The sequence below is a fragment of the Haliaeetus leucocephalus genome, unplaced genomic scaffold, assembly GCF_000737465.1.
Source record: "Haliaeetus leucocephalus isolate CR32 unplaced genomic scaffold, Haliaeetus_leucocephalus-4.0 Scaffold495, whole genome shotgun sequence".
Lineage (NCBI taxonomy): Eukaryota > Metazoa > Chordata > Aves > Accipitriformes > Accipitridae > Haliaeetus > Haliaeetus leucocephalus.
In genome coordinates, this window is record NW_010972931.1 from 7280089 (window position 1) to 7305636 (window position 25548).

At 43.7% G+C, this 25548-nt stretch overlaps 1 protein-coding gene across 6 annotated transcripts; it reads left to right on the forward strand.

Moving 5' to 3' along the window:
- Positions 1-7: 7 nt before the first annotated feature.
- Positions 8-24918, forward strand: LONRF2 (LON peptidase N-terminal domain and ring finger 2). Of its 6 annotated transcripts, none has more exons than XM_010575727.1 (13): positions 8-75; positions 5622-5740; positions 8399-8521; positions 9546-9707; positions 10182-10407; positions 12406-12502; positions 12855-12969; positions 14232-14353; positions 15191-15349; positions 18367-18529; positions 20529-20678; positions 21018-21190; positions 21551-24918. In XM_010575727.1, the coding sequence occupies exons 2-12, from the start codon at positions 5672-5674 to the stop codon at positions 21174-21176; spliced, it is 1545 nt and encodes a 514-aa protein (XP_010574029.1). In that variant the 5' UTR covers positions 8-75; positions 5622-5671; the 3' UTR covers positions 21177-21190; positions 21551-24918. The 6 variants fall into 6 exon arrangements, with proteins under 6 accessions (XP_010574029.1, XP_010574032.1, XP_010574028.1 ...); XM_010575726.1 differs by having other exon boundaries at positions 9-75; positions 21018-21221; XM_010575728.1 differs by having other exon boundaries at positions 9-75; positions 21018-21221; positions 23041-24918.
- Positions 24919-25548: the final 630 nt, after the last annotated feature.

A 25548-nucleotide genomic window follows, 5' to 3' on the forward strand; every position in this document is an offset into this window, starting at 1 on the left:
TTTTCTTTCAGTCAAAGTGATAATACGAGGGAGTTTCTTGATGTGTCCCCGTCCCCCAGACCAGAGAGCACCTAGGTAAGCATGCTGGGGGGCAAAGCAGCAAGTGGGGGGCTATCCTGTGTCTTGGGGTGGGAAGGCAAGGGGAGAGCGTTGCTGCTTCAGTTCTGCTAGTGAAGTGGTGGCTGCAGTTTGTCCACCCCAGGTTAAATAGGTCTCCTCTGCTTTTTCATCTCGGTGCGCTGTGCCCTTAGGTTGTGTGTAGAGGTAAATCCCCATCAGGCATGGACCAGCTCTGTAGCTGCTTAGCGCAGACGAGCCGTACTGGGGCTCTTCGGTGGTGTCTGAATCGGCTTCCCCGTGGAGGTGACGGGAGAGAAAACTTTGGCTTGGGGTGGTTTGGGGTCAAATATTTGAAATTTGTAATAGGCACTTCTGAAGGAAGAAAAATACTTCATATCTGCATGAAGATAAAAGAAAACAAAAGAAATAGAGCTGGTCAACCGGTGGAAGCAGGTGTTATGTTTGCCTGTGGAGTGCTGTTTGCAAGCGCCTGCTTCGTAATGGCAGTGGAAGGGTGCGCGGTTGCAAGAGAGGGATAACGGAAGAACGGGCTTCTTTCCTTGCATCCTCTGCGTGCTAAAACTTCTTGCACGCCTCGTCTGGGATCTTACGTTACTTCGCCTCCTGAAGGCTGCCAGTGATGTAAATGCAGGGAGGAAAGCCATGATAGTCAGAAAATAGTAATTTTTAAAAAAAATACAGTTATTAATCCAATTAAGGCAGACTGGTAAGTGTGAAAATGTGGGCTTGCTGATTCCAAGTATGCCATTGTGCTGGTTTGGGCTGGGACAGAGTTAATTTTCTTTGTAGTAGCTGGTATGGGGCTATGTTTTGGATTTGTGCTGGAACCAGTGTTGATAATACAGGGTTGTGTATCCGTTTTTTGTGCATGGACTTGTCATGCTTGCGTGAAGTCTGGAGGAGAAAGACTAGCTTGCTGGTCATTTTTCAAGCTTATGAAAAAGCTTTCAATACCGAATTGTTCAGAACTGAATGCGTAACGTAAGCAAGCAAGCAAAATTTCTTCCTCTCTCCAGGGGCAGAAGTTTCTTTAAAATGTGGGAAAAATTTCCCCTGAAGTCCTGCGCAGGCTGACTCTTACTAGCAAGATTGAAAGGTGTTTTTGGATGGTGCTGTTTCAGTTCTGCTCATGCATTCAGGAAATATGCTTAGGATTAAAACAGAGTTGAATAAAATGTGCCTTTCTAGGAAGAAATGTCAGATAAGGAGGATTAGGGAGTTCTAGCAGCTTTAAACTTGTTCTTTCTGTGCTGAGTTCCCGGAAGAAATCTCAGCAGTAGTTTATTACAGTAAAACTTTAATTGTCATCTACAACCAGTTTGGCGAATTCTCTTAATTGCTTTAACTGCCTTTGTGGCACAAGGAGATTTTGGGGAGTCCTGTTCTCCTGTCAGCCTCCCGAACTCAAGCAGCATAGTTTTTTTTAAAAACTTGAACGCTTGGGCATATCTGGAAAAGTAATTTGGGGTGTTAGCTTCTGCATAAGTAAAAGAGCAATCTAACGAACATCTGCAGATGAGTGCAAAGGTAGTGTGAGCGGGAAGTTAACGATTTTGGAAAATCCAAGCTGACAGCCACGCTCAGGTTGGGCAATACTTGGCGGTCCCAAGGAGGGTCCAGGAGGCCGAGAGCAACTAAGCCCCTTGGCTCTGGGCACTGCTTGGGCTGGGGTTTGTCTGGTGCCGTGGGTTTATGGCTGGGAGGGACGGAGTCACGTGGGAAAGCTCCCAGGACCCGCAGCTCCGAGGAAGTCTCTGTGTCCCGGCTGCCCGGAGCCACAGATCCTGGGAGCCTCAGCAGTGGATCGCTGATGCTGACAAGGACATAAATTTTGCTGTGCAGCTGCAGGCTCCCAGAAGAGTTTGATTCAGGAAATGCCATCTGCTGGTATTGTGGAAACAGTAAAATTTTCTACGCTTTTCTTTTTTAACTCGGCCTGAAATAATAAGCCATTTCATGAAAGAAATCTTTTTTTTCTTTAACCTCCAGAAGAAAGAATGGGTGCATTATTTTAAAACAAACTATTGGCTATTGTGCGACTTTTTGTTTTTTTTCCAAATAAATTTGACAGTTGTTATAGTATACCGGCATCTAGCAGCATTCACAAACTCTGTATGTTCTCAACCCTCTCCGTCCACCTTCTGTGACTAATTTTTTCACCACGGCACATGCAGTGGCGTGGAACAACTCGATACCGCAGTGCTTATAGAAACGCTGTAGTTATTCAGGCTGTAGCCAGATATTCACTTTTTCTTCGCACTTCCACACGTACCCTAAGTTGGAGTCAGCCAGCTGACGCTGCGGTTCCACTCACAGACGGTATGAGGTTTCAGTCCATCTAGCCTTGCCCTGGGACCAGCCGCGGACCCTCCCGGGATGGTCCCAGCGGCAGCAGGAGGCTGGGGATGAGGGGACCGCAGGTCGGGTACGAGCTGGCGAGCTTTTGGGCTGTGCTGCCGTGTCTCGGAGTGGGGTGAGCTTGAATGGAGGTGGCTGGGCACGGGTCCAGCTGCGGCATCTTGTCGAGCTCCTTCATCTCCCTGTAGAAAACCTGTTATACTCTAGTCTCATAAATACTGCTCTCTCTAGCAAAGCTGTTGGTTTCCCCCCAGTTAACTAAACATTCCTTGCCAGTTACTCATTAAGATGGGCCACACCTTACGCTTTCTGATTGAGACTCAGCGAACAAGAGGTACAAGCCCTGAATACATGTAGCTTTTTCTGGTTTGCCTTGGGGTTGTTTTTTTTCAGTAGCTTATTATTTTCCCTTCGCGTTGTGAGAGCCTTTGGGCTCTCCTTTGGGAGGACTTGCAGCCTTTGCCACACCGTTGTGCTCTGTGGTGGCTTTTTTTTTGGTTAAAACTTTTGCAGTGGAGACAAGATCCTGAAAAAGAGCCAATGAAGCTGTTCTCTCTCCGAGTCTGCCGAATGTATGAAGGGTGCTGAATTGTGTGCTGAAAAGCGCTAGGAAACGTCAGCGTGGCTGAACTGTGCAGTAGTGAACAGAAGAAGGAAGCTGGCTTGCCTACCCCTTAATCTCCCACTGCTTTCTTTCCCCCGTGGTGCCAAAAAATCCCCCACCCAGCGCCCTGCCCAGCTGCTGAGGCACCTACCTCTGCTGTCTGCATCTACCCACCTCGGCACGCTCTGCACAAATACACTGCAGCAGGGACGATGATGGAAATGCAGAGTATGTGTTCATATTCGGTATAAACAGAAGACACAGGCTGTTTAAATGGTAGCTAAATTAAATAATTTCGTATTTGAGCATCTACTAAAAGGAAAAAAAAAACTTGCTTCTGAAGATCTTAGGTTAATTGTTTTCAATTTAATTTAACTTGCAGTCCTTTTAAGAATTATCGGCTAGAAATGTGGATCACTGCAGCAGTCTGCATGTGTAATAGTTAAAAAAACCAACCCAAGGCAAAACCAAAGAAACAAAAAAAAAAACCCTGCACAGAATCCCACAGTGTGAACTAGCTTTTGCAGAGCTCCTTGTTTTAGGTGTAGTCTCTAGCCGTCGCTGTCTGGGACCGTTGTGGGAGCATCACCCCTGGTATGTCATTCTGCAATTAGGATATCTGGCATCAGTCCCTGCTACAGCCAAAAAAGGCAGCAGTCCTTGCTGCTTCTTTCTTTCTCATCCCTTGTCCTGGCACTCGCTTTGGTGTGGCCATACAGTGAACCAGTTGAGGGGAAACTGATCCTCTTAAACCTTTTTATTTATTTGTTTTTATTGGATTAGCTTTCAGTCAATTGATTCCTCTCTCTGGTTCTCTGTGCAGCCACGCGAGCCTGGTTTGCTGCACGAGCATCAGCTCCAGGGAGGGGAGGGGACGTGATTTTGGGCCATCCCTTCTGGTAGGTGCTTGAACTTAACGAGTGGTGGCACCTGCAGCAGTTATGTGCTTATTCTGCGTATCCGTGCACACGGGCGTGTGTGCCCAGGCTCTGCGTAGGCGACGTGCTCTTACTGAGGATGTGTTTAGGATGCTCGCGCTGAAGTGAGATGCAAACAGTGAAGCCAAAGCAGGCTGGAGAGAGCAGGAGAGGTACGGAGACGAGAGCCCTGTGGAGGGACATGCCGGAGGTGACGCTTGCAGGAAAAATCTTGAGAAAGCTAGCTTGGAGGAGAAGTTTAAAATTTGTAGAAATGAGGCAGTATTGTATCTCAGCACACCTTGGAGCCTCTTTAAACTTTAAATCCCAGTTATGACAGTTTTAACCAGCTTGTGTTTGGGTAAGGGTTACTGCACTCAGCTGCTACCATCCAGCAGCCAGCTTCTAGCCCTCCAGAAGCTTTCCCCAGCTCATGAAGGTCAAGAGCAACCAAGAGCAAATCACGCTTAAATCTCATCTCCTAAGATGAGCTAACTGCTTTAGTGGACAAAGGCAGAGCGTTGTTTGGGGCTTAGCACGCTTGTGCAAGGCTGCTGATGCAGCCTGCCGCAGCGTCCTCCTGGCCAAACTGGGGAGGTGGAGGTGGGAAGGGTGGAGAGCTGCCTGGACCATCAGGGGCACGGGGTGGTGGTTGATGGCTTGAGGGCTGCTGGGTGGACGGCTACCAGCGGCATTGCTCAGGTGTTGGTAATGGGGCTGACGCAGTTCAACACCTTATTAACAACCTCCAGGAGCAGGCGGAGCGCGCTGTCAGCGAGTTTGTCCCTGACACCGAACTGGGGGAGGAAGAAGCGGTTGATGTGCGGGAGGGCAGGGCTGCCGTTCAGACCAACAACCTGGGGCATGGGCTGACTGGTACACCTACTCTGGCAAAGGCAAGTGTGCCTGGGACAGGACAATCCCGTGCGACAGGGCGGGCTGGGCTGGGTAGCAGCACTGCAGAGAAGACCCGGAGGTCCTGGTGGACAAGCTGAACATGCATCAGCCAAAGTTGTTTTGAGGTTCTGTGAGATTTTATGCTGGAGGAGGATTTCTATCTTAAAACATGTTATAGAGACCTTAGGAAAGGACAGAGTAATAACGCTTGAGATGTTCGTAATCCACGCAAACGGGACGATTCGTGAGTGTGTGGGTGCTGAGGCAATGTGCATGATCGTGAGAGGTTTGCCTGCCCTCAGGAGGGCAGAGGTTTGTGGGTGGCGAGTGGATATGAAATGTGAAGGCTGCATGCATTTTTCTTAATGAGTGGCTTACAGTGAACGTTTTAGCTGAAGTCCTGCTTTGGTGATTTCTTTCATGCAAAGCCACACTGGGCGGAAAAACAGTTGGGGCTTTTTTTCTTTTTGCTTTCTTACGTGTCCTGTAAGGAAGGTGAGGGAAAGACCAGGTGGCATCCTGTATACAAATATGAAATCTGTTCTGCTAGATAAAATGCAGAGGTTGCTTCCAGGCTGAGAGGAATATATTTTAAGAAGGAGAGAAGGAAGGAATTGCCTTTTTTTCCGTAACAGGAGAGTATAAATGTAACCGTTGTGCTGTAGTGCTTTTTAGGTTACTCTGGCTGGAATTTAGGTTACTGTATTTAACATGTCCGAGTGCTTCTTTTAATGGAGTTCCCTGCAACGATTTTTGTTTTCCAGCTCCTTGCAAGTGTTCACTAATAGCACAGCGAGCAGAACTCTGTACGTTGATGAAGAACTACCAGCAAGCTCTTCATGACGCGGACGTCCTCTGCCGAAACAAACCCCACTGGCCTGCGGTACGGTGATTGCATGTCGTAGAGACCAAAATGAAAACTGCTTGTTCTCGGGGCTTCTCTCTGTGGTGGGGACAGTGTTCATATCTGTGCTTCCCACCTGTGTCATGGTGATTCATAGAGGGGGTTGGGATTTTTTTTTTTTCATAATGAAAGGAAGTGCTACAAGGAGCGTGGGTTTGTGGGCAGTCTGAAGCAAGCATCAGAAATGATGTTACGAGAGAGAAATGGAAGAAGCGCCTGGAGCCCGTTATTACCGCCGGTTGCCTGAGGCTAGACCGGGTGTCCGACAGCTCATCCCACCTAGGATTGCACCTCTGGTCAGTCCCTAACCCATCAGTAGCAAAACTGCAGCACAGGTTTGACCAGATAAAGCCCCTGGGGGCTACCTGGAGAGAGGGTAGCACTGGGAGTTGGAGAAGGATTTTAGGCAGACCTTGGCTTCCCTGTGAAGACTAAGGAGGTGTTGCATGAACCCCTCGGCCGCCTGCCTCGGCCTGGGGGGCTGCAGCTAGCTCTCTGCTTCCAGCTGGGGGAGACGTGGGGCACGTGGAGAGGAGCCGTCTGAAGCATCTCGTTTCTGACGAGTTAGGTACTTGTCTCTGACGGCTGTCTGTCTTGTCACCCCTTAAACCCAAGAAATTTGTCATCATGGCATAACCAGCAGTGTCACAGACACATTTCACTTTGCTTGCGTGTGTGTGAGAACTTCCGTGGGAGCTGTGCTGATCCAGAACCCATGTTCTCCAGGAATTCTGGCATCTGCTTTGTTTTGTATCTTGAGGCATTCAGTGGCAGAGATTAGCTCAAACATGCGCTGTGTAGTTAAAAAAAAAAAAAAAAACCAAAACCATAAAATTAAACTCTTTCTGGGAGTAGCTCCTGGGAGGCGAGCATTCACCTACCAGTACGTTTGGGCTCACTGAGAACTCAAATGTAGTGGCTCACTGAGTTCCTGGTGAAGCTCTTGGGTCCAGTGTATTTACTGGAGCAATAGACAAGTTGGTTTCTTTTCAGCTGCTATGAAACCCAGGTCCTTCGTCTTTCTAAGGTGGGGAGAAGTTTCCAGTTGTAGTTTTACTTGGCGGATAGAACCAGATGCCCTCCTGCCTGGATCCTGCCTGCTGCACAAGGTCCTGCCTCGACCTTACCCTTCAGTCCGATGCTTGTCAAGGCTGTGTGAAAAGAGGAACGGGAAGGTGGCAGTGGTGGTCTTTGAAGTGTCTAGTCCCTGGGCCTCACTTCTGGTGTTGGATCTTTAGGTGTTTTGTCCCTAGACAGCCAAGCTCAGTCCTCCCTTGCAGCTTGGATAAGGAAATTGCTCTTGCGGCCCTGAAGGACGAGGCCAAATAGCCTTGTAGCCTCCCCAGTGCAGTGGAGTAGTCTTGACAGTGATGTCAGGCGTGTTAGGGCCTCTCTAAAAAGGTTTTACAGAGATTGCGAGCATCAAGATAAGAAGGTGAGGGTCAGGCCTCACAGCACCTCTTCTTACTGCATTCGGGAAAAGAAAAATGTATCTCGCCTTGAGAGATTGGTGTGTACTGAGACTTCTTGTTCAGGTCACCGAGTGACATACGTTAAGTAACCTGTCTTACACAGTGCCTGTTACTTGCTTTTGGTACAAGCCTCCTACTTCTTGACGGTAGAAGGGTAAAGATCTTAACGGGGCTCAGCTTGAAGGGCTGTATTGAAACAGCGAGGAAGGTACCTGCTCAGGAAGATTATGTGATACAGGATCTTTTGGCATTAGTATGACGAATAGAAAAGTGTATCTGCTTATCTAACCAGTCTCTCAGACTAGTGAAATTGTATTTTCAGCACAACCTAGAGATACTCATGTGGATCAGAGGTGGACTTGCAGAGCACACTTCTGTCTAATAAGCAAGAGGCAAATCTCTAAATGCACACTTAGTTTCTTTTCATCGTTACGGAAGTATTTTCTGTAGCCCGATTTGAAGTGCAAATTGATATCTGTGGAGAAATTCAGGGGTGAGGCATTCCTGTCTTGCTACTAGTAACAAGTAGGACTTGTCCCCAAGCTGACTACCATACCTGTTGGCCATGGATGGGTTACTCCAGGACGTGGGAGAAGTAGGATGGGCTAAAAGGTTTCAGGGTAAGCCTTGGTAAGTTGCCCTAAATTCATAATGTTGTTGGTCTTCTCTAGCAAAACAAAATAGGTGAAAAATCATCTCTGTCCTGGTAAGACACCGAGGAGAAGTGAATGTCCTGAACCTAAAATCTTTTGTTCCCTCAGCTGCCGCCTCCAGCCTGCCCCATGCCACTGCCTTTCCCATGCAGCTTCATTACTGTTAAGTTTGCCCTGGTATGTGAAACTGTTCTCTGGCGTATCGAGCCCGGTGGGATATGTAGTAGTCTTGGTCCCTGGGGAGAGAAATACCCCTCCTCGTTCTGCACCAGGTCCTGCCTGGGGAAAAGAGCAGTGTCTTTGGCAGGGGGTGATGCAGCAGTGGGTTCCTGGGGGATCTTCAGCAAAAGTGGCTGACTTTCCTTCAGTCGCGTGTGTTAAAGAGGTTGTTGGCCAAAAAGCATCTTGCTCTTCACCTGCAGAATGGCGTGAGCTTCCAAGTTTGTTTGCTGATGTCTTGCTGTCACTTCAGAAATGATCTCTAGGTTTGTATGTTTCCTTTGTGTGAACAGGGCCATTATGTGAAAGCAAAAGCTCTTTCTGGATTGGAAAGGACTGAGGAAGCATTGAAGGAGTTTCTCTATTGTGTTGCCTTAAATCCTGAATGGAGCTCAATGAAGAAAGAAGCCCAAAAGGTATAAAATGTATTTATTAGCCACTTCTGGGCCATCATGCTGCTCTTACTCCTGCAGCCTAGTAAAATTTGTGTTATTTCAGGTGATAATAAACAGCCAAAGGATAATTTGATTCAGTAGACTCTCCAATAAACCTTATTAGCATTACGCTGTGCAAGGCACCTCTCGGGTTTGGTTGATGCCTCAACCAGAGGGATTGTATATTTGTGGATCCGACTGCAAATCTGGAGTTTGGGCCGCTGTCGTTTGTAGATTACGCTTGCAGTATGTCGGCCGGATTTGAGTACACCTGGATTTTGTAGGCTTGAGGCTGCTAATTTTAGTGCCCATCAGAAAACCACTTTAAAATGGGAAGTGGCAGAGGGTTGGCAAGGGGCAGATGTGTTCTGCCCTGTCCTGGAAAAATCCTGCAGTCTCTGTAGCAGTTTGTCCCTTATGGGAAATTAGATGCACTTAGTGCTAACCAAATATCGTCAGGTTCTCTGTGACTGTCCATACAGGCAGCTTTTTCTGAAAAGAAACTGGGGTTTGGCAAGGCGCTTGGTATGGACTGGTGAGAGGGGGGACAGGCTCCACACAGCTTTGAGCTAGGGGTGAAATCTGCTTGAGGATAGAGGAGATGGATGCAGAGCATGAGGGCAGCTTAAAGACATCTCTGTTAACCAATTTTGATGGGAGAGCGTGGTCTGAAGACTTCAGGAGGCAGGGGTCTGAGGGTCAGGGTGGAGATGGGTAGGGGCAGGAGAAGAATGCAACAGACTGCCGCTCCGGGTGCTCCTGGGGAGCAGAAGCCTTCGGGGAGGGAGGTGGACGCCAGAAGAGCACCCTGGGTTGTGCCTGTGGTTGTGGTGGGGACTGCCATTCAAGTTTCCTGTGGGCATTGGGGAATGCAGGATGTCCTGGTTGTTGCAAGCTTCTTGGCATCCAGAAGCTGTGAAGTTTGTGTATCTGTGTTTGTGCAAACATAAATATCTATGTCATAATTATTATTATTTTTTCTTTTTTTCTCTCTCTAATTGACTAGATAATGTGTGAGATGTTTTTCCCAGCCTTTGAAAATGTGCATGATAGTCTAACAGCACCTTTCTCTAGTCGAACGTCCCATACGAGATTGAAACCCGCATTTCTGAGTAGCATAAACACACAGTCAGCTGTGGAAGACAGCTCTGTTGCTGGGTCCTCAAAGGTAAAGTAAAAAGCGTTCAACATAAAAATACCAAAAGTAACACAAGGATCTGTCTGATCTGTGTGACATTATCTTTGTCTGCACTCATGTAGGCACTTACTTTCATGGTAAGCTTGTTTTCTCCATTGCTGTTGGATCTTGTTGTTCGGATGTACTTCCTCAGAAGAATAAGAGAATGAAACTGTTTTTTCAGAAGACAATGTGATGCCTTCATGTGGGGTTGATGATATTTGTGGGTGTTTTTTTTCACTCAGGATTTTAGTATGAGAAGAACATAATTTCTAGGGACAGGAGCTGCAGGGAGAGAAGTGGCCCTATTTCATGCAACTGGAGAGTGTCCTTCTTTGATATGGACCTTGCTCCCTTGCTAAGCTCACTGTAGGGACATTGATCTATTGCTGATGTATACAACTAATAGAAAAAAACAAAGCAAAATTGTCTCATGCTGTGTATAACTGTTCTTAATTTTTTTAGGATACTGTGTTCAGGTTAACAAAAACCCCGTCCCAAGAATCTGATGTGTTTAGAAGCTCTGATTCTCCTGTTCCCCATCATGTTCTGGATCTCTATTTTGAAGACAACAAGAAGTCTTTGGGAGCTATTCTCTCCAGTTTACCTGGGGCTGGCTTAAAAAGAAAGCTGTCCAATGATATGAGGGATTTACAAAGCTTGGATGTCCCCAATAAGATTCCTAAAAAAGGTTTGTGTTGTGGCATGGGAAGGGGATTTCTTTTGCACATACTGAAAATTATAAACTACTTCTTTCCTTCTCCCTTTTTATAGGTGTCAATGAAACATTCCCTACAGGGATCGTAATAATACTTTGTCTGGTGTGTCTGTTTCTGCTGTAACAGCTTATTTACCTTATTCCAGAGCAGTTTCATTCATTCAATGAACACTGTATTTTTCTTTCTCAAATGGGCCATTTCCAACGTGTAATCCAGTAACAGTTTAGTAGTCTGTGTTGCTGGTGCCGCTTCCATTTTCTAGGTCTCAGAGGTATAGCTGAACTTCATTGTCTTTCTATATAAAGGAAAGATGCAGTAAGCCTGGAAACTAATCTTTAACTGGCATCAGAAACAGTCACATGTAACTTTACATGAAACTTTCCAAGCAAACAAAGAAGCCTTTTGAAGGGTAGTAAGTCCCCCTCCAGTTTTCTGTCACTTGATAGCAGTGCTTACAATCAGTATGCTTCTCAAGCTTCTAATAAAGACCTCCAAAGTGGTGTTAGTGCTCCGGGATAAAGATGCTGAAGGCAATATATTGCAGAGTAGTGAAATAATTGGTTAAAAGGGACTTTGAAAGCACTGCTATACTACTGTGCATTTTTTCCCTTAAAGGAAAAAAAACCCCAACCCACACCTCCTTGACAAATCTCACTTCTGCCTTGAAATATTAAAAGTCTTCAAGTGCTTCTGTCGGTCTGCTGCCTCTGCAAATGACGACTGTATGGCCAGTTTCTGATCATGTTGCCATGAAGGGAAGAACCCTGTACTTGCCTATGAACTGCAGACTCAGTAAATAAATTGTGAAATCTGACCTGCCTGTATCTTCACAGCGAAGGCCAGAGATCACATTTTACCCATAACCATTAATTTCTGGTCTGTGCTAGATCCCGATGCCATGTTACTATTTGCAGAATTAACACAGTTAGGTTCTTGCTATTACTAAATGCTAACATGCGAGATGTAGGTTAAAGATAACGCTGTTTTTCTTTGTAGGCCACACAACACCAGTGCCCTCTCCCCTATCCCATCTGGGCTTGAGATAAACCAGATGCTGAGCATAAGTTATCCTTTAACAAAACATCCTAGTGTTTTAACTTAACATAAAAAGCTGAGCTTTTTTTTTTTTTTAAATGGTCAAGAATTTGCTTAATAAAAAGGACATGGAGGCAGAATCCATGGCTCTGTTGCAGCTCATCACTGAGCAACAAAGATGCGGATTGTAAAAGAAGTTACAGAATCTGCTTGTATAAATGTCACCAGAAGCTCGAACTGATAGGTCTTGAGCTTAAATGCTGCTGCTGTGAAGTTTGAAGCCCATACCCTGTAATCATGTTAACTGCAGGGATATATACCACCCCCCAAAAACCAGGGTGGGCAGAATTTTAAGTGAAGTGTTTTGCTTCTGTGTTTGCAGAGCGCTGAACTAGTGAAATCGGTATTAGCTAGTGCAACTCCAGTAGTCCTTAAACTTTAAGCTGTCTGAAACTTGGGATTTTGCATAGCAGCCTAGTCTAGAAGAATGTAAGCTTTTTTTATACTTGTTCGAAAAATTACCCCTGCTGAGAAATATATAATAAACACTGATGAAATAGTTTAACTGTGTGTAAACAAATTAAATTCTGGACTTAATGTCCTTTAAAACATCTGGCCTGGCTGATGTGGGAGTGGTGATGGTGGTGGGAAAGCAATAGCAGAGTATTTTAAAAACTAGACTTCAAAAAAAAAAAAACAACAAACCAACCACTTTTGGAGAAGCAAATCATGGGTATTTAGCTCTAAAGTGCTTTGGCTGGCCATAGACATCATCCTCTGATCTCCAAAAGATTTCCTGCCAGAAAGTCTAAAACTTAGATGGAAAATATGTTTTTTTGGAACAAAACTTCAAAAAAAAAAAAAAAAAGAGATAAATTAGGTTCTTTATGGAAAAACAATTTAAACAGTAAATAATTGTCATCTTAACTACTTAGATGCAGATGTTTCACCTGAAAACACCGCTGTCACTTCAAGTGAAATACCAGCAACTCTGGTGGATGCGTCGGACTTTGAGTGTTCCCTCTGCATGAGGTATGACTGCATTGACCTGGGATTAAGATCAGAAAGCCTTTCTAGTTTCTGAAAAAAGTTTTCAGGGTGTCAGAAGGGAAACTTGCCAGAGAATGTCTAAATCATGACTCTCTTACTTTTTGCTGAACCTTGCATCTGGTGAATCTTTACAGATGTGGTTTTCTCCTTTATGCATGGTTTTCTCCATTGTTTACCACTTGTAAATGAAAACTTTTTTAATATCCTTAGATAAAACTGACACCTGTGCTTTATACAGAAGCAGAAACGGAAGAGATGGCTAGGTGTAGTCACTCCTTTCCACAGTTTGGGAATCTGCATTTTTTGTGTTGGCAACTTAGCTTTTCTGTTACAGGTTGTTCTATGAACCTGTTACCACTCCCTGTGGACACACCTTTTGCCTCAAATGCCTTGAGCGTTGCCTTGACCATAATCCGCATTGCCCGCTCTGCAAAGAAAAGCTGTCAGAAGTAAGTATGTCCTTGCCCCAATTAACAAAAACGCACAAAACTCTTCTTCTGAAAGCATCTATGTGGGGATTTTCTGTGCTCTACTCGCAAGCTGCAATAAAAGAAGAGTGGCCAGCAGGTTGAGGGAGGGGATTCTGTCCCTCTGCTCTGGTGAGACCCCACCTGCAGTTCTGTGTCCAGCTCTGGGGTCCTCAGCACAGGAGAGACGTGGACCTGTGGGAGCGGGTCCAGAGGAGGGACACAAAAATGATCAGAGGGATGGAACACCTCTCCTCTGAGGAAAGCATGAGAGAGGTGGGGTTGTTCAGTCTGGAGAAGGCTCTGGGGAGAACTTATAGCAGCCTTTCAGTACTTAAAGGGGGCTAATAAGAAGGATGGGGACAGACTTTTTAATAGGCCCTGTTGCGATAGGACAAGGGGTATTGGTTTTTAACTAAAAAAGGGTAGATTTAGACTAGATATAAGGAGGAAATTTTTTCGTATGAGGGTGGTGAGACACTGAACAGGTTGCCTGGAGAGGTGGTAGATGCCTCATCCCTGGAAACATTCAAGGTCGGGGTGGACAGGGCTCTGAGCAACCTGATCTGGTTGAAGATGTCCCTGCTCATTGCAGGGGGGTTGGACTAGATGAGCTTTAAAGGTCCCTTCCAACCCAAACTATTCCATGGTTCTACGAAACCAGAACAACACAGTAGTACCCACAGCATCAAGCTGTGAGCAGACCTCATTTGCTCCAGAATGTGTTTTGTCATCCCTTGGAAGACAAGTGGGGTTTGCTGGTGCTTAAAGGAACAGAGGCTTCCAGTAAGTATCACATCAGGTTCATGCCTGGGTAGTCCCGTTGATACCATATCTCCAGTTTGTGTATGTACCTGCGATGAATGAGGAATGGTCACTCCTTGGTCAACGCTTCTGCTGCAGCAGACAGAAAGTGTCTTGGACTTGGAGTAATACTTGCCAGGAACCTGGCAGCTCTGGGTGAACAGAATATATGTATCTTCTGCAAAAGCGAGGCGGGACTGCCTTTTCTTGCTGGTAGTACAACTTCTGCCAAAAAAAGGGCATGGGGTTATAGTTACATGGGCACCGGGGTGAACCACATACCCCAAAGTGGAAGTTTTGATGCCTGAAGGCTGGAAAGGAGGAGGAATCAGTACAGTCCTGACTAACGTGCTGTTTGGCTTTAGGAAAGGGATGGGTAGGGAGGAAGAGATGTTACCTGTCTTCTCATTATTAGACTTAGAGTTGACTCTTCCTTGCAGTTTCTGGCAAGCAGAACTTACAAGAAGACCGTCCTTACAGAAGAACTGATAGTCCGTTACTTGCCAGAGGAATTATCTGAAAGGAAGAAAGTTTATGAGGAAGAAATGAAGGAATTGTCAAAGTAGGCTCTCTTTTTACTACTGACAGCTGTTAGAAAAATGATATTTTTCAATCTAAATTACTGAAGAAGCTTCATTTGCTTATGCAGATGCACAAAATGAACGAATTTGTAAATGAACCTGCCAGATGTTTTGTATTTTTGATATGTTTGTGGCTGATAAACAAGTAACAATATGCTTGGATGGTAGAGAGGCACACCAGTATTCCTAAAATAAAGATAATTGCTTTTTCCTCTGAAACAATATAATAGCTTTAAAAGTTATAATGGGGGTTTTCTGGGAGTAGAATTCAAATTATAGATGGGTTATACTTCAGGTCAGGAGAAGTTCAAGGATCCAGTTTTGTCAGTGACTTGTGGATCTTGCGCTACAACTCAACTAAAAAGAAAATTTTTTTCAGGCTTAATTGCAAGTTTTATTTAAGTGGATTAGTGGGCTTCTTCAAAATTAAAGGGCTTTACTGAGCTTGGGAATTCTGTACCATCTTGCTTTGAACATGGCTAGTTCTTAGGTACTATATTACTGGAAAAATTTATCACCAAAATCTTGCCATGTGTATTTAAGCTAGATGTATTGGTGTGCACACGTTTGGGAAATTGCCCATTATTTCCTGACTTTTCCTCTATGAAAATAGATTAGAGGGATTATTGCCTTAATGTATTAACAGAAAGAGTCCTGAAATATGTTTGTCTTGTAAAAATGACAAACCTCGACTAGATAAGCCTTTATGAAGAATGAGTCTAAGGAAACCACTGGAATCGGTGTCATATTAAGGGTTTATGCTGAATATAGCAGTATCCAGAAAAAAGCTGAATTTTTTTTTAATAATTATTTTACAGTTTGAATAAAGATGTTCCCATCTTCGTATGTACCATGGCCTTCCCTACCATCCCTTGCCCACTCCATGTCTTTGAGCCTCGTTATCGCCTAATGATAAGAAGATGCATGGAAACTGGTACCAAGCAGTTTGGCATGTGCTTAGCTGACGAATTAAAAGGGTAAGGAGATGAGCTGAGAATGTCCTGTTGTTGCAGAGGCTGTTGTGACACTAATGGAGTACTACAGGCAGTATACTTGTCTCCCCAAACCACTGTGGTTCCTTCCAGTCCTGTATGAACCAATACTAAAGTGGCTGGCTTTTTAGGTTTGCATCTTAAACGTTCCTTTTGACACAATGATGTAATTTTTATTGCTCCCCTGTTGGATGGATAGCAGGAATACAACGCATCCTGCTACTACAGGCTCCAAAAATAGCTCTTAATCGTCTATGTGGTTGGAAAGCTTTCTAGCCTGTTTGTTCTAGTGAAAGCTGTCTGGATAAGGTTGCTCCTCTGTCTACTCAGTTTCAAAACCAAAAATAATATATATGTTAAAAAAAAAAATCCAGACCTTCCATAGGTTTCTTGCATAGGTGGTATCATTTGAATGAGACAAAGTATACCCTTGGCTGAGAAGACTGTTCTGCTGCTGAATGTTGAAATTTGATGTTTGTCTTTACTGCTGTGTTGCAATGTCTAAACTATCTGCAGTGAGTGGGTTACGTTGTCTTTCTATATGATCTCACCTTTAATTCATTTTTGTGAATTCTGACACTGGTGTGTTTCCAGCTCCCTGTGCGGAGACTGACTTAGATGACCTTTAAAGGTCCATTCCAACCCAAACTATTTTATGATTCTATGAAAACCTTCAGGTTTTTAAGTCCTTTATAGATAATAGGGTTTTAGGTGAAAGGGATAAGAAGATGCTTGTGGGAAAACAATAAGGTGGTCTTAAAAGAGATGTAATAGATAGTTGCTGACTTCAGAAGGTATGTTGGCGTGATGCAGACTGTAGAATGGATGGCGAGCGTGGGAATTTTTAAGAACACGTTAGACAGGCATGCTCAGGAGCAGCATTTTTGTAGGTGATCATCACTGGAGCTGAGAGGAGGGCAGTCATACCAGGGCTTGGCAGCCTTTCCTTGTCCAGTTCAGGTGGGTTTGGATTGTGGGCTTTTTTTTTTTCTCTCCGACTGGACAGTGAGGTGGCAGTAAGAATACAGGAGATGCTATAGGTTCCAGATGCTATGGCTTCGGCTCTGGCTATGCTTCATGCCATTTGGTGTGCTGCCCTCAGTGGAGTTCAGGCTCCAAGAGCAGCTGATGCTCCATGGTCCCTTCCAGACCTATTACCAATTTTCTGGAAGCAAATGCTTGTAAGAGTGAGGACAAAGTGACCCTAGGACATTGTTACTCCCCTTAGTCTGTGGAAGAGCCAAACTTATTTGGAGGTGGGTCTAATACAGAGGGCCAAGGGGTTACAATCCCAAAACCACAAGAATTGGTTTATTAGATAGTGTCATAAAGGGTATTTTAAAATGCAGCTGATATGGTTAGATTTTTATGTCCTGTCTGTTTTGAGTTACTAAAATAATTAAACTTTTAAAGCATGGTAATTTAAATCAAACAGTGAAGCGGAGGAAGCCTTAATCTGTAGACACCTGGCAGGCTGTTGTACCTTCTTACACAAGTAAAGAAGTTCTTCTGTTTATTCAAAATTGCAAAATCAACTGGGAATATGAAAGGTGGGGTAACTCGTTTTGCCTCATCTACTAAGACATGGATACATACCTCCCTTGAAAAACACAGTGACAAGACATGTTCAATTTATTACCTTCCTCTATTTTATTTCTCCATTTTAAGTCAAAACTGGGAGAAGAATATAAACTTCTAATGTGTCAGTACATTTCATACCCATCTCCAGGTGCTCTCTTGTCTCTCTTTGATTAAAATAACTTTTTATCCAAAAGTAACTTCTCAAAGAATGACAAAAAATCATCACTTCTAGAATAATTTCTAAATTTGGTATGAAAGTCACTAAAATCATTGATTTTAAGCAATTGTAATGTAGCTCTTCAAATACTGTTTAGTCTAATATTGCTATAATAAACTCACTTTTTGTAATCCCACTGGCAGAGCACCAGGGCTTAGCTGTGTGCAACTGTACTCTTCTTGCTCTTCCTCAGTTTGTTCTGCACAATGTCCAGGAGAGAATGGTTGTTCACAGTGGTGAGCTTTTTTTTTCCCCTCTCAAACCCATGATTTCTGGTAGAGTAGAAACAGGAGTAATTTCCCTGCAGCGTCGCTGTTTCGTCATCACTCCGATGTAAGAAATGGCCAAGCCCTGGTAAAACAAGTGTTTCCCTGATGAAACATTTATCAGACCTTGCAGGAATTTGGTACCTTGAGGTGAGACTAGATATAGTGCATTCTCCAGCTTAGCAGTAGGCTGAGGTGCAGAGCTGCAAACGCTGGCAGATCAACATATCGTGGTGAAGAGTCATTCTGTGATCAGCCTTTCTAGTGAACTCACTAAGCACCGATGTAGAGTAGGTAAGCCTGATAATTTAAAGTAAAAATCTGTTGCATGCTTGTTTCCAGGGCATGATTAAAACCTGTGCCTACTTTAAATATAACTGATAGAAATGTGCTTTTGTAAAGAGGGTGTTTTGGGGTTGTTTGGGGATTTTTTGTTTGTTTTTGCTTTTTGGTGTTTTTTTTTAGGAAAGGAAACAAGTGCAAGAAAGGTCTTGCTATATAGAAGCCTTTTTCTCCTAAAGCCTGTAATCCTCTGCTTAGACATCAGAGTAGGGGGACAGCCCTCCCAGCCCTGCATTTGTTCCTCAGTTTCTGGACTTCCTTACGTTATCTTTACCCATCTTGTTTTCTTTGCAAACCAGGTGAATTTGCCACCAGCAGCTGGCAACGCCCAGCATGAAACATGCTTCATTTAGTTTCCTGTCCCTTCCCAACCCTCCCACTCCGCAAATACACTCCGAAAATGCTGCTGCCGTGGACCTCTGAGGGAAGGCAGAAAGGGTGGGGGTTGTGTGGCTTATGTGAGTAAGCAGAAATGTATTGTCACCAAAGCAGGATCCTCTTTCAAATAAGAAGTGGTGAATTAGGCCCAGTATTTGTCCTGATGTGTATAAACACTTGTTGATGACTTCCACTTTTATGCCCTTCTGTCATTTCAGATTTGCAGATCATGGCTGTATATTAGAGATCAGGGACGTAAAGTTTTTTCCTGATGGGCGCTCAGTTGTTGATACAGTTGGTGTCCGTCGTTTTAGGGTCTTAAGCCATGGCCAGCGAGATGGATATAACACAGCAAACATCGAGTATCTTGAAGATAAAAAGGTGATCTATGGTGCAAAGTTATTCATACCCATGTATTGCTGGATTCACTTAAATAGTCTTTCCTTGTTGCATTTCAAGCTAGCTGTGCATTATTTTAAACCAATATCATTATAAATACTAAAGCTCTATTTTGAAAACCATGGAACAAACTTTGTCTCTTCCTTCCCTTTCTTCCTTTCTGCCCTTATAATTATCTTTGCTTGAAGTGTTGCACTCCCTTCATGGATCTCAAAGTAGCTTCTGAGACTCAGGTGCTGAGGTCTGTCATGATGCGTAGATGAGGTCAGAGTAACATTTTAAAACTGATAGGGACTTGAAACCCTTTCTAAGAGCACACACCCCTGTTGTTAGAGAACTGACTATTCTCTTCTTGCACTGAACAGACAGTTGGCAGACTGCATGTGACCTCCAAGCTCTCATTTACAGAACGGGTCCTCAAACAAATGTGGGAGTCCGCTCTTAAAATGAGGTCCTAGTGACATGTAGTTAACCATGCCTGTACAAGCATCCATCAGAGCTGGCTGAGAGCAGAGAAATGCAGAGAGGGGAGTAGCTTTTAAAACCAAGTCCTCTTGTAAAACCTGCATCAAGTGAAGTGCTTGTGATGGGTGTTGGCCAAAGGGTGAATTTTTGGCCATTGTTAATGATGACTTCCTGGATCATCTTCAGAGCATGTCTGTAAAACCCTGATCCCTCTTAACACTGAGTTTAGTAGTAGTCTCATGCCAATTGATGAAGTCCAGTCTGGTCATACAGCTCTTCAGCGTGCTCTCATAGTTGAAGCGCAAGTCTGTAAAGTCTTGGTAGGGCTTTTCTCACCTGTGCAGGATAATGCAGTTGTTTGCCAGGGCATGAAAGGCAGATCGCATGGAGGTGCCTCCCCCTGCAAAAGGCTGGAGTATTTAGTCTGCTCAGTGAGGGCTCTGATGTGTTTAAATCCCCAGTGAAGGGTGGTGGAACACAGGTATCCAGGCATTGTCTGTAGATGGTGCCAGACCCACCTCTTCATAATTAGGGTGAGATTTACCTTGTCTCACTCGAGAGGCTGACACCTGTGTTCAGCACCCTACGTTCATGTTATATCTGATGGTGAGAAATCTCAGTCCAAAGCTGCCTATTTTATCTGCTCTGTCTTAGACCTACCTTAAGGTGAGATTAATGGCCCTCGAGCTGTTTCTCCTGGACTGTGAAGGGCATCCAGAGCAGCTAGCTCAGATGTGCATCTGAGTAGCCCAGGTGAATCACACCATTGGTGTGTACAGATTACAGGGGAAAAAAAAAAACCAAACCCAACCAACAACCCCAAACTAAAAACTAAACAAACCAAAAAACCAAATCGCCAATTTGTAGTGGTTTTTTTGCTTATGCTTTTTGATTTTCCCTAATAGCTAATAGTTAGGCCTGTGCAACTAAAACACTCTTTGCCTCAGCGAGGGTATTTTTTTTTTTTTATGGCCATTCCTGGTATTGGGAAAGCATCTACTTTCCCTGCTTTGTGCCTGCTCAGGTGTCTGCCCTCCTCCTCCTCCTTGGCTGTCCTACCATAGCCTTAACACCGCTACAAAGTACTGCTGGTCTCTAAGTGCCGTAGACCCCCGTCTCTCTGCTCGGTGGCAGTAGTGTTTGTTTTATTTTGCCAGATGATATGCCAATGTTCAGAGGTCCTTCTGTGACAGGGACTCAAGGTTGTGGGTTTGAGATGATTAATATGATGTCCCGGGATCAGAGAGCAGATTCTTCTGTTGTGCCAGCATTTAGGAATGGGTATTAATGAGGCAGTAACTGCTCCAAGAAATATCACTTCAGAACACCTAGGGGAGGGTAAAAAGACTCCAGCATCACAGGTTTGAAATCTGAGACCTGGGTACAGTTTGCCTAGATAAAAACACTTGAACAGCCGTAGTCACTGCATTATTTTGCTTCGCTTGTTTCTGGGGAAGCATAAGGACTCCACGGTATCAAACCTGTTTTGTTCCATCTCCCTTCTTTTAACAATAAGGTTGAAGGACCGGAATATGAAGAACTTGTCCGCCTTCATGATTCAGTTTATGATCAAGCTGTTGCCTGGTTTACTTCTCTTAAAGACAATATGAAAGTGCAAATTCTCAATCACTTTGGGTCCATGCCTGGAAAAGAACCAGAGCCACAGGTAATAAAACCTTCCTACTTACGCAGCCTCATTCTATACAGAATTTTTACACAAGACTATTTTCTGACAAGTTTTTGCTGTGGTTTCATACATTTTAAGCCCTTTATTTACCCGATTTTGGTCTATTAGCATGAAGCACAGAAGACAATCAGTGGAAAACAATATAAGTTGATATCTGAAGAGATCAGTCTTAATGGTGTCTATAGACAAGGAGAGCACCTGAAATTAAGTGTGAACTGGTTTATGGTGACTTTCTTAGCAAATAAAGGGTGGGAAGGAAGGTGGCGTTCTTCATGGGGCAATGAATACTTGATTGCATGTCTTTCCATCCTTTTGCAGAGCAACCCCAGTGGTCCTGCCTGGTACTGGTGGCTCTTGGCAGTGTTGCCTCTGGAAAACAGAGCTCAGCTGGCTATATTGGCAATGACCTCCCTTAAAGATCGTCTTATCGCCATCAGACGCGTATTGATATTTGTGACTCGCAAAAGACCCAGATAACATGGACTTCAGTTGTGAGTGGGCACCAAAAACATCTCACGACAGGTTATTCTGGGGGAGGGCAAAGGGGGAGGGGTTGTTTTGGGGTTTTTTTAAAGATTCCTTCAAGAAGGAACAGCCCTTTCTGACTGTGTCCAGCATCCATCGATTGCATCGGTTTGTTATCCTGGGTATTCACCAAACCTTGCACTCTCTCCTGTTGTCCTGGTGAAATCTGAGCCTCTACAAAGCTGTGCTACAGTTAGAGCGTAGCTGATAGATGTGGACAGTTGCTTCAAAGTACTACGATAGAATTGATGTTTCTAGCCTGCAAGAGAGTTAAGTACTAGAGTAGCACCATTGGCCTGCATGTGATTTGGATTTCTACTTGGTAGGAAAAGGAAACTGGACAGTGGATTGAAGAGGTGTTTCCTAGACTTTCTTGAAGGTAGTGAACAGAAGAGGAGTTACGCTGCCTGGCAGAAGTATGCATGAAGACTAACCAACAGTACACTGTTAGTGAATTGGTAGGCAGTCTGTCATACACCCATGTCTCTCTCTCTTCAGCAAATAACAGTCTGTGAGGAAAACAAAATTTAAGCTGTTTGTGGTCAAGGCATCTGAGGATGTTTATCTGAAAGAATAATAGCTACTGAATAAGTAGACTATTTAGTAGCCTTAGGTAATCCCTCGTGTTGTGATTTATGTGTTGTGGCGGGTTGAGTATGTACAAAATGTTTGGAAAGGTGTACTTTGGTTTATTTGAAAAGACAAATCAAAGTAATCCTAGCTGGTCTTATTGCTAAATTCAAATCAAACCGGCTCCCTAAAGTATGATAAACGCTGCTGTGAAATAATGATTTCACCCCAAGTACAAGGGAGGCATGCTGCAGTTTACGCTGAACACCTAATCTGTGAGTGGGACTGGCGAGGATGAAACGCAGAGAGGTTTCCATCTCCCTCCTGCCTGCAGTGTCATGCCAACCTCCCGTTACTTTGGGGTGATCTCTACTGAACATGTTTCAAACCGAAAGTATTGTAGTTTAGTACCAGTTGCTGTATGTGATGGAAATCAGTCCACAATAACATCGTGAAAGGAGGCACAAACCGAACCTATAAAGGCAAGTCTCAATGCAAGCTTAAGTCAGGTGTTAACCTTCATTTGTCTCTTGGATTATTTTTTTAATGTATTGTTTTGTTAATATCTAACTTTGATAGCTATTAAATTGATCACTTGTCAGTCAAATGATCAACACTTGCTCAACTGCCAATGAAATAACTAGCAGTGTTACCAATTCAATTGGCATAGTTTCCAGTAAGTAGATCTGATACTACCAACAGGGAAAAAAGTTGACTTGAATCTCCATGTGCTGCAAGCATAGCAAGACCAATGTAAAGACCTATTCACGTACAGAAGTCTGGTAAGAAGAAATGGCTGTTTACCTAAATAGTCAAAGTGCCTGGTTTCTTTTTTTTTAGTTCTTTTGTCCTTATTTGTCAATGAAGATGTATTTAAACTTTTTTTTCACTTTGCACATGAATTCTGGAAGAAGACTGCATTAAAATGCAGTGGTTGAGATATATTACCTGCTCTCTTTTGGGTATTGTAGTTATAACCTGTGTGGTCTGGGAAACAAAAATACAGAGGTTTTTTCCTTTCAGCAAATGGCTACCACAAATGGTTTCTGTAACATACCCTGAATGTACTGTAACTGCCTCTACCTTGAACACGCCTTTTCTATTTAAATAGTTCGTAAGTATATTCTCTGAATTGTGAAGTGCATAACTTACAACCAATGATGTCATAACCTCTACAGTAGCCTTCTGCAAGTTCTGCTACCATCACCAAAATACTCAAAATTCAAGTTGAATGCATTTCCTCCAGGGTTTGAAGGTGATGAAGAGGAAGTCACTGAAGTATAAAGGAATTGTTCTATATAGTGGGGAGGAAATGTCAGAAGTCAGTAGGTCTTCAGCCCACTGTCAGCTGAGCTACCGAAGGGTGGTTTCACAAACTAATTCTCAGACCAGAAGATGGACTGTATTTGATCTCGCAATCCTTTCTGTTCAGCTTCCTGTTCTTCCCATCCCTTTCCATGCTGTGTGTTTCTTCTAGACTCACTCATGTTGCTCCTTTGTGTGTCTGGCCTAGTTTTGAGTATTACTAGTTTAGCTGCAAAGGGACGCCGATGGTATTTGTATATTGCTGGTCCCTGATCTTACATGTGCTTAATTTTAAATATAGGAGTGCGTTAAAGAAAAAAAAAATATCAAGGTGCTAGTTAATGTCTTCTTGGCTTTGCCTCAGTAACTAATGTGAATATTCTTCTTTGCAAAAGTGATTTTTTCAAGATATCTACTTTTGAGGTACTTCTGAGAGGAAACCCTACGGAACAAGAGAGGTTGTTTACTGCTGTTCTGTAATGTGTAAAGACACGTTTTACATGGAAAGTGACATTACTGTGTTCATGAAGGCCTGCATAATTAATAGAATGATAGTTATTGAAGAGAAAGCTGAACTGTAGAGGGATTTTTTTTTGGTCAAGGTTTAAAGCGGTTTGTGAGTATTTCAGTGACTGATGTTTTGGATAAATAATAACAACATAGGAATTGTCTGTGTATGGATGCAAATAATCATATTAGCAGCCCAAAGCTGACATTTCTTCCAAAACACTGAATGCTGATCAAATAGCAAAGCTTTAATAAATAAATAAAATAAAAAAATCACCACTGCCCTGTGGTACTTGCTTTCTAAGGGAAAGTACCAGTTTCATTGTTACCAAATTCTCTCTGCCATATAATCTCTACAGCATCCAGTAGTACCTCATGGGAAAAGCTAGCTATCTCATTTCTCTCTAGAGGAAATGTCCATGTTACGGCCGATCTATGCTTAGGTGTAACTTGTTGCCAAGGTACATGTGGAAGCACTGGAGCTGAGCTCCTGGAAGAGATAGACAGGATTCGTTGCCTTTCTAGCTCATTACACTTTTCTTGCTTGCTGTCCAAGCAAGGATGCTGGGATATATGATGAGTCTTTTCACTGTGGTGAACGTGGCCCTTTATACATCGTAAAGAGGCCCAAAAAAAAAAAAATCCCTCTACCTCTACACCTGTTGTTCACCTGTAAAGCTTCAAGCTACAGAATGATATATATATTTTAACCTTTTTTTTGTCTTTCAGAAGCATACTAATTGTTTGCCACTGAGGCCTTTTATCTACTGTATTTTAATATGTTCATTTGATAGTCATCGAGATCTCTTTGTACTTCTAACCTGTAGATCTTGTCATGTTTCTTACTGCTCCTTTTTCCTTGTTCTCCAGTCCACTTTTAAATTGATAAATAGAAAGCTGTACACTCTCTATTCCTATTACATTTTACACTAGTGGAACTGGTATTTTGGTAGCGCCTTAATTTTGCAGTTGTGAAATGATTGTATCAACTCTTATCTGGGGCTTCTGACCAGATTTAAACGAGTATGTTTAATGTAGATAAACTTGAAACCATTTTTTACTGTTTTAAAGCTAGTTATGAAATGGAGTGTGTACATATGTATAAATATAAATTATTAATCTGCACCTTTTTGTATCTAGTAAATACAGGAGAAGTTCATGTTCTAACCACATTTGGCACTTCTTGTTGCATAAGCAAAGCCAAAACTTTTTTTAAAAATTGCAATGTTCATTTCATGTATATTTGCAATATTCATGGGAAATGTATTTAATTTATGTGATATTTGGAATAAAACAGATTGAATTTATAAGAGCGTGAGTTTATGGGAAAGCTTTGTCGCTCTGCGAGGGCTGAGAGCTAAAGCTGCAATAAATACGGTCTGAACAGAAGCAAGCCGCTGATGGGCTGCTGTCAGAAGAGGGATGATGGTTTGATTTCCGCGACAGGAGCCCAAGGGATGAGAATTGGCCTCACGAGGTTTTAAGCAGCAGATGGTGTTCCAGAAGTCGTGGTTAGATGTTGGCGTTCGTAAGTTGCCTGGCAAAGGTTTTAGCCCCAGCGGGGGAGGCTGGAGAGGATGCGGCACGGTGGGGACCTGGGGCATAGGGGGGTCAATGCAAGGGGTGGATTTGAAGGGGAGCTGGAGGTCTCCAAAAGGGGGGGGGGGGGGGGGGGGGTTAGGGACCCCCCGGCAGAAGGGGGGGGGGGAAGGAGAACCTTTAACTCCCCCAGGAGCAGGATGCAACAAAGATGGGAGAGGGTCGTGCAGTGGGCTCTTCCTTTCGTAGCTTCTTGAATGGAGGATTTTTTAGCCCGAAGTGGGACCTGACTGGCCCCGCGGCATAAACTCTGAAAAAATACTATTAGTTAAGAATACAAAACGCTTTATTGACTAAGCCCAAAGAAATAAAGTACCTTCAGGGTGCTGCTGCGAGGTGGAGA

Excerpts from the sequence above, each read along its gene's own strand:
- LONRF2 (XM_010575727.1), top strand. The coding sequence starts at position 5,672 with ATGAAGAACTACCAGCAAGCTCTTCATGACGCGGACGTCCTCTGCCGA. Across the intron at positions 5,741-8,398 it reads ACAAACCCCACTGGCCTGCG|GGCCATTATGTGAAAGCAAA; the intron begins GTACGGTGATTG and ends TTGTGTGAACAG. Across the intron at positions 10,408-12,405 it reads CAATAAGATTCCTAAAAAAG|ATGCAGATGTTTCACCTGAA; the intron begins GTTTGTGTTGTG and ends TTAACTACTTAG.